We start from the raw sequence: 9,316 nt of genomic DNA, 5'->3' as shown, positions 1-9,316 counted from the left end.
AAATGGTAAATGTAACTGCTGAAATATATTTCTTAAAATATATAACAAAATATTTCTTAAAGAAATTAATTGGAATATACCAGTAGCAACAAAGTATGATCTAAACTTAAAGATTCTTAATTTTTTTAGGTGTTAAAAAAAATGTAATTTTTTACATTTTCTGATAGTATATATTTTGAAAAATATTTTGGTAAATTTACAAGCATAAATTCAAAATAATTGCAAAGTTATACAAATTTAACTCTTAACTGTTGTCGTCTGGTCATTTTTGACCTGAGAGGTATATTTTTGTTGGCTATGTTGACATGACAGTTGCTACTTCCCAGATTTTCATTGTCCACTGTATTCAAGGGTGTTTCAAGGTCAGCTATAGTGCCATGTACAATGAAAACTTATTAGTTTATTTTTTACGAGAGTTCACAATCAATCCGATGATAGTAGCAATGTTACTTTTTTTTGGTAATAAAATCGTCATTGTATTTTTTACATTTTTAACAAATTATGAGTTTACTGAGTATAAGTACCTCTTGTGAATGTAGTAAAAGCTTGAATGAAAATGAAATTGAAGATATCTTAACGAACTGATGATCTGTAGGACAGTGAATCTATATTTAGTGAATATGATAGCGATAGTGTGAATGTGACATAGAAAGTCCTGACAATGTATGTGAAATTAAAAACAAAAACGCGATGAGTGTATCAGATGAATTGTTGAAGAGGAAATTAGACAAAAGTCTGTTTATGAAAAAAATTGTTATAAATTGGGTACTGAACTTATTAGTTCAAGAACTTAGGTTATAAGGTCTCATCTTTCTCAAATAAAATTAACTGCTAAAAACTTGAATCTCTATTAATTCAATTTATTATTGGGAATTACTGTTTACTGATGAAATGTTATACATTATATTAAACATAAAATTATTAAATTATCACTAAAACTACTGCTTCGCAACTTCCTTTGTTAATCACGATAATTATGAATTAAAAGCTTTAATGGACTACTGTATTTATTTGGTATATTTAATTCTAGTAAAGAAGATGTGAGGAATCTACGGAAAGTGATGGAACTGGAAGTGTTATAATCAGGGAAACCATTTCCCTTCAGCGGTTTTTATTTCTGTTAGTTTTAACGACACTACAGTACACTCCAGTACATGAGATGGTGACAAAACTGCTCATATTTTCGAATTATTTAAAATGTTCCTCTCAATTGCCAGTCCAATTATTCTGCATCCAAGTATCTAATTGTAGACAAGATGCTTGACAGTTTTCAGGATCTATGCACCTTTCGAATGTTCATGAAAAATAAGCCCTGAAAATATGGACATATATTTAAGAAAATCACTTGCCTTAACTAATATGAGACGACTTGAAGAATCCAGACTTCCAACATCGCTGACTTTAATATTAGAAATGTATTAAAAATTAAAAGAGGAATAATTGAACCTGAATTGCTACAGAAAAAACACAGGCGATGTCATATGTACCCATCAATCAATGACAACAAACATCTCAACGTCTGTAGTGAGTGTGAGACCATGTATGCAAGTACAAATAACATCATAAGAAATAGTTGAAATTAGTTATGAATATTAAGATGTCGCTTTAAACTGGTTTTTTGATTAAATGACTTTTGACAAAAGTTACAAATATAATTCTTCTCTTTTGTATGAATATTAAGATGTCGCTTTAAACTGGTTTTGTGATTAAATGACTTTTGACAAAAGTTACAAATATAATTCTTCTCTTTTGTATGAATATTAAGATGTATTTTTAAACTGCCTTTGTGATTAAATGACTTTTGACAAAAGTTACAAATATAATTCTTCTCTTTTGTATGAATATTAAGATGTCTTTGTAAATTGCTTTTGGAATGAAATGACTTTTGACAAAAGTTACAAATATAATTCTTCTCTTTTGTATGAATATTAAGATGTAATTTTAAACTGGTTTTGTGATTAAATGACTTTTGACAAAAGTTACAAATATAATTCTTCTCTTTTGTATGAATATTAAGATGTATTTTTAAACTGGTTTTGTGATTAAATGACTTTTGACAAAAGTTACAAATATAATTCTTCTCTTCTGTATGAATATTAAGATGTATTTTTAAATTGCTTTTGAGAGTAAATGACTTTTGACAAAAGTTACAAATATAATTCTTCTCTTTTGTATGAATATTAAGATGTATTTTTAAACTGGTTTTGTGATTAAATGACTTTTGACAAAAGTTACAAATATAATTCATCTCTTTTGTATGAATATTAAGATGTCGCTTTAAACTGGTTTTTCGATTAAATGACTTTTGACAAAAGTTACAAATATAATTCTTCTCTTTTGTATGAATATTAAGATGTATTTTTAAACTGGTTTTGTGATTAAATGACTTTTGACAAAAGTTACAAATATAATTCATCTCTTTTGTATGAATATTAAGATGTCGCTTTAAACTGGTTTTTCGATTAAATGACTTTTGACAAATGTTACAAATATAATTCTTCTCTTTTGTATGAATATTAAGATGTATTTTTAAACTGGTTTTGTGATTAAATGACTTTTGACAAAAGTTACAAATATAATTCTTCTCTTTTGTATGAATATTAAGATGTTGCTTTAAATTAAAATTACAGTTACTTCCTTTGATGAAATTACTTCCTTTGATGGTTAATTTATCAATAATAACCTGTAAAATTAAAACAACAATTAAAAAGTAATTATGAATTAATGTAAAATTATTTCCATTACAATAACATTATTCTATTTTGTAAAAAGCCGCAAAATATGGATAAAAAACTGAATATTTTAAACATATATTCAAAATAAACATCGTTTGGAATATTATTTATTGATTCACAAGTAAAGTTTAATGTAATAACAAACTTTACTTATCCTATTGCATATCTATACACATAGCTGAAACTTTACAGATTGTTTGGGCTAAAGGTATCCAAAACAAATGGCCTATATTTAGGAAATCAGTCCTAACTTCTTAGTAGACTCAAATGATAGCATAAATCTCCAAGAATTGCTCAGTGTACTTTCAATAGTCAGTAGAATATGCATATGATGTGCAGACAAGCTGACTCCAATGCGATTGTAGTCCATCAAGATGTGGATCCCACAAAAACCATTCAGTGCATGCTTTTGTTAATGGAGTTTTAATCATGTACACATGTTTAACAGCTTGTACAAACTGAATGCAATATCAATTCTTTTACGTCCAAGTTTAACGTCCTCCAAGGTAATGACTTTAAGAGACAGAAATCATCAAAGGTGGATCAAGTAAGTGACGCAATCACTGCCGATCCCATTAACTTCTTTTGGCAACCTAGTTATGGATTGTAAATATCTCTTTCCACTGTTCACAACATTACCATAAGCACTCAGTTTGCAAGAATACAAGTTACAACAATTATTTATAGTTAGATATCTTATTTAGTGGTGAGATAACTTTTTCATATGTGCAGGATAGTTAAAGACACACTATCAAATTTAATGTACTTAAAACCCCATGCAGTAATCAAAAATGAAAGGGAACCACCCAAGTCAATGTCTATTTATGATGAAACAAAAATGGTGTAATCAGACTGATTTTTTCATGGAGCCCACTGTGACAGGGCACATTTACCTCGACCTGTTTGAGAATTTTCCTGTTCCTCAGATTCCTGCCGGATTCAGTTTCCAACAAGATGTTGTTCCACCACACTTATATTGAGATGTTACCATGTTCCTGAACAACACTTCCCCAGATGTAGGATCAAATGAATTACCAATTGCATGGCCAGCTATATCTTTCAAATATCACTTCTCTAACTTTTTTGCTTGAAATTTCATTAAAAGTTGTAACAAAGAAAGTTTGAGATTTGGACGATTTAAAACAAAAAATTTGAAGGTGTAGGTCTAATAATGAAGCTGATGCTCTTAAACACCTGGCAGGAGTTAGATTATTGTCTAGGCATCTGAAGAGCTACAAAAGGTGCATACACTGAAGTAGACAAATTTACATTAAAACATGGCGAGAGTTGATGTTTATTTAAAAAAACGTTACCAAGTTATGTTAACAGGTTCTCTTAATATTAAGCTGTACTTTTAGACTAGACACTCTTAAGATTATAGTAAAATATGATATTCTTCTGTACCAATATATGGTATTTTTATAATAAAAAACCAACTTCAACAACCCAAGTAAAGAATTACAAAGTAAATGAAATAACATTTTATTTTTTATTCTAAGCACTTTTGCGGGATCCTGCATATCAGTTTTTTATAATACAATTAAATAAAATTACATATCAAACACAATAAAAAAAAAAAACTACAATCATATATAAAAAACATATGAAGTCAGTTAAATAAAATAACTACTTCTACTATAAATAACAAATTAAATTTAAAAAATAGAATAAATTTACGCTATGTAACCTGGAAAGCCAATTTACATTACTGAGTGGATTTAAATCACGCTATTTATAAAAATTATAATCATTTCTTTTTTTTATCTATAAATGTGCTGCCATCTGTTGCTGCTTTTTTAAGTGTCATCATCATATTCTGTCTGAAAGTTGATCAAGTAGGAATCTTTTGTATTTATATGTTTAAATATCTGAAAAATGTCCTAACTTTACCTAGTATTATTTAAATTAAATTTCTTGACATTTTAATATTAAAATTAACTATTTACAATATTCTAATTTGTTATTATGTTTGATATGTAATTTTATATAAATATATTATATACAGCTGATGGTGAAGGATCCTGCAAAGGTGCTTTTGGAATAAAAAACAAGGTAAGTGTCATTTCATTTACTTTATAATTCTGTACTGGGGTTGTTGAAGTTGATTTTTTTATTATAAAAATACTACATATATATACATATGATCAAACTGAAAAACATGATTTATAATGTATAATTTTATAACAAATAAAATAAAAATATATATTTTTTAAATTCTTCTAAATTCGCGTCCTCTTTTAACAATATATTAAAAACATTTAAAAAAACCTGTAAATAAATCTGATGATGTGGTGCGCATGCAAGAAACACTAATATATATATATATATTTCCACACAGGGCAAGAATCTTAAAAACCAAACTGAGAGAGCTTAACTACAGGTATTTGAGGGTTACCTTTTACACTGCTCCTATTACCACTATTATTGGAGGTGTATATTACTGCTCTAATCTATTATTGTCTGTTGTAAACTATTCATGCTTCAGTGCAATAATTTTCAGGAACAGTGGTTTCCTTGTCAACACGATTTGTCTAGTGCAATTCTGACTAGATGATTTGTCTAGTTGTAAGTCCTACACTATCAATAACTGAAGGCAAATGTTCACAATAAAAAACTGAAGTCATTGACAACAGTTTGCATCAGGTGACTGTCAATAATATTACTTTAGCATTGATGCATCAGCTGTGCAGGGTGATCACTTCGGACATCTTTTGTCAAAATATGGTAGATATGTTAAGTCTGTCTTCCTAATGTAATCACAAAATTAGATTTTATATTATTTTCTTTTCATTTACAGATTTTATGTCACAACCATGTTTAGTCTGTACCAGGTCCAATTTAAACTGCCTATCTGATAAATATTGAAACATGAACACTGAATACAATTAACAACATATCACCCAAAGCTTACAAAATGTTCTACTCTATCAACAGGTTACAGTTCACATACTTCGGTCATCAATGAATTACAAAAACACACTTTGCTCTCACACATTGACCATTTATCATTCACAATCATCTCAATAAATCGATATTAATTAAAATGAACTAAATACAATTACAAACATTTTGTTAAAAACGAACACATTGAAATATATACATAGTAATGAAATTAAGAAGAGACAAATCATGTTTGTTACAATAACCAATAGCTAATACTTACACGACATGGATAAAATACCATCCCATCTTTTGTCTTCACTGTGTGAAAATCTTTTATTCGAAGTTCATTGCTTTTCATATTAGGATTAACCTGTGGTGAAACATCATCATTCAATAAGATCTCAGATTCCTTTAAAAAAAAAAAGATAAAGAAAACAAATTACAAACTAATTAATTTCCAATAAATGTTTTTTTTAATTTTATTCTGACTGGAACTTAGTAATAATACCACTTATATACAAATCACATATCATAAAAATAAATATTTTTGGCAGTAAATACCATTAAAATTTGTCTTGCTAAAATTTTTAGAAAAATCCAAGTTTTATGACAAAATTAGGCCAAAAAAGAAGAAAATTATTTTAATTTTATTTTTATATGAATTTAGTATTTAAAGAATATTACAATGGTTATTTATATATATATATTATACACTTTATTTTCTCAATGTGTACGTTGTAAAAAATAACAAAATAGCAAACACAGTAATCACAAATTTAATTCTGAGAAAATTAATTTTATAAGTCAAACAAATATTGACTTGTTGTTCAGGAAGGTTTTGAAGAATTTTTTTAAACTTTCAACTTAATTCTCTTGAAATTTTATTCATTTACTCAGATTTTCCAAATTTTTTTATATTATCAGTATGATGTGATTTGTCCAACTCGGCGAAATGAGCAGTTCTCTCACCTTTGCATCATTAGAAATAAATCTTTGTCCAATGAGCCATTTCTTCAGATTTGGGAGGAGGAAGTAATTAATTGAAGCCAAGTCAGGTGAATACAGCACATGCTTCCAGATGACTTTGTCAAAGTGTAAATTATCATTGAGTTTTGCAACTACTATCAGAGTTATGTGTACCAGCACATTATTGTGGTAAAAGAACAGTATCTTTTTGGCCAATGTGGCAGTAAATAAAAATCAGTCTAGTTAAACATCAGAACTGTAATGATCCTCATACCTGAAAGTTCATGTATTACTAAAGAATAAACCAAAACATGGTAAAAAAATGCATTGAAGTCAAATTAAAACATCAACATTAAGTGCTTACATAAAGTTTCACTCACATAACTACTCTACAAAATTCACTCTGAAAGGGCGAGTAAAACTAACTTACTGCTTCATTTTTGATTTTATGATCTTCTAATTTAATTAGGTTGGTCCCTTCACTCACAAGAGGATCTGTCACTTCATCAAAATTATCACACCCATTATTGATAGGCTCCTCTTTCACTTGCAAAGATTCACTTTCCTGAAACACAAAATCAATAATTTAATGTTATAGTTCAATGGCATGATGATCTTTCCATATGACACAAAAAAAGCAAAAAATAAATCAAATTATACTTACACAAACAGGTGTAATATCATCTTCAATAGGGCGATGTGGTAAAATCAACAATAAAGTTTCCTTTGTGGTATCATCTTCAGTTTCTAGTTTGATACTGTTAGAGGGGAATGCTTCATACACGTAGATATTCTTTACAGGTACATCCATTATCTTCAAAAATAAAAACACTCTAAGTTAAAATTGAAGTATTTATAATAAAAACAACAAAGTCGCTGAAAACAGTAAAACATTTCATATATTGAGATTTTTATTTATATTTATTTGTGTGTAACTTTTTTTTACATGAATATTTAAGAACTTAATTATAGTGTATATATATAAAATATTGTCAAGTGAATGATTAATGCGAGACCTGACATTAGACACATCACTAATAAAAATGGCACTAGTCATTCTCAAGAATGAAAGAGAAGAAGAGGTTTTGCAATATTTTCTTCATGCAACAAATATACACAAGTGTTACATAAACATGATATTACCACTGAAATAAAGGTGATAATCAGCCACACACAAGCAGCTCAATTATTTATACCACAGAAATTTATGTACAATGGACATCAAAACTATCAGAGAACATTACCATGACTGTGCCCAGACATACTTTAGTTGCTTCACATGAAACAAAATCAAACCTAGGGCAGACAGTTTAAAGCAACCAACTATTGGTCTTTTAAACAGAAAATTATAAATTATATATGACTCCATTCACTAAAAACATTAAAAAGCTGGAGATACAATTTTAATAATTTTTTTTTAAACCTTACAGTCCAGTACACTCTTCTTCAATTCAGAGAAGCCCCTTATTCAACAAAAAGTTGAAATTCATCAAAGTCACTCCCAAAAATTGTAGGCTCTCTGTAGGAGATGATCCTCTCATACTCAGAGAATGACATTCCCCTGTCGTATATTCCCGATACAGAATAAAAATTGCACCTACAAGATGTGTTGTTATTATGGAAACCATATAAGAAAGGAATCACGACATTATTGTTGTGAATGTGATGTTGGTATTTGTCCTGCCCCTTGTTTTAGAAATTTCCACACTAAGAAGGAAAACATTTTCATATTTCAAAACATTAAAATTCAATTAAAAAAAAAAATTTATAACTAGTATTAAACTGAAATATAGTAATAACTCTTTGAACAGGCAAACATGAATCTAAGTTATTATTCTGTGATCTTGAACTCTGAATGCATAAATTTATAAATATTTATGAACTATTTCTATAATTTAATAGTTTTCACAGTTAGATGAGAAAAGTATACATAGAAGATCACAACATGTAAACAAATTTCACCATGCCTCAATGAGATAATGTTATGTATCAGACTACACTTTGTTTAGTTTGGTAGAGACTCAGATCATCCATTCCTGAGACATATGGTTAATTAAACCCCAACCACCAGAGTACACAGGTATTCACTGTTAAATTAAATCTTATAAAAGCAACTGAATTTTACTAGGATTTGAACCTGAGAACTTTCGACTTTGAAAATCAGCTGTTAAAACAACTTTTTTGTGATGAGTTAAACACTAGATCAGCCTGGTGGGCTAAATATATATATATTATTATTATCTTTTATGACCGCATAGGATCATTCTAGTCAGTCTGTTCAGCATGTCTCTTTGATGGGACTGTTTGGGCCTTGTGGTCCTCCCATTACTTTTTCATACATTTCAATCCATGTGTCCTTTCTAGTGTTGAAAATGTTTGTGTTGTGAGGTTTTATCTTATAAGAGTTTTTGTTCATGAGTTTCTCATTTAATTTTATCGTACCTGTGGCGTCTACTGATGTAATGCCAATTTCCTTCAGATCCTATCTTATTTCTCTCAATCTTCTACATCCTGCCTTTGTATTTTCCGAGTCGAGATTGTACTGCATTAGCAGTTTCCGAAGTCTTGAATACTGCATCCACATGATTATGTCGAAAGAATCCTAATCTCCTCTTATGCATATCAGTAATGGGTTCTAACTCTTTGTACATGATTTTGTTTGGCACACTCCCACCACTGCCCATCTTTCAGATACTTTTTATCCATGCAAGTTCTTCTAATTTTTTCTTTCC

General features: G+C 28.8%; 1 protein-coding gene across 1 annotated transcript; it reads right to left on the bottom strand.

Moving 5' to 3' along the window:
* Window positions 1-227: 227 nt before the first annotated feature.
* Window positions 228-7,143, bottom strand: LOC142317960 (uncharacterized). The gene is made up of 4 exons (XM_075354492.1): window positions 7,015-7,143; window positions 5,899-6,027; window positions 2,320-2,683; window positions 228-367 (listed from the first exon to the last, which is right to left on the bottom strand). Exons 2-4 carry the CDS (start codon window positions 5,974-5,976, stop codon window positions 228-230), a joined length of 582 nt encoding a protein of 193 aa, XP_075210607.1. The 5' UTR covers window positions 5,977-6,027; window positions 7,015-7,143.
* Between the last annotated feature and the right edge of the window lie 2,173 nt (window positions 7,144-9,316).

Source organism: Lycorma delicatula, chromosome 1, assembly GCF_047948215.1.
Source record: "Lycorma delicatula isolate Av1 chromosome 1, ASM4794821v1, whole genome shotgun sequence".
Lineage (NCBI taxonomy): Eukaryota > Metazoa > Arthropoda > Insecta > Hemiptera > Fulgoridae > Lycorma > Lycorma delicatula.
This window is presented reverse-complemented; position numbering and strand designations above follow the sequence as displayed.

Bases quoted from the DNA above. Each gene is read 5' to 3' on its own strand.
- LOC142317960 (XM_075354492.1), bottom strand. From the start codon at position 5,976: ATGAAAAGCAATGAACTTCGAATAAAAGATTTTCACACAGTGAAGACA. The intron at 2,684-5,898 runs GTAAGTATTAGC...TTAATTTTACAG, and splicing joins TGGTATTTTATCCATGTCGT to GTTATTATTGATAAATTAAC. The intron at 368-2,319 runs GTAACTTTTGTC...ATGGCACTATAG, and splicing joins AAAAGAGAAGAATTATATTT to CTGACCTTGAAACACCCTTG.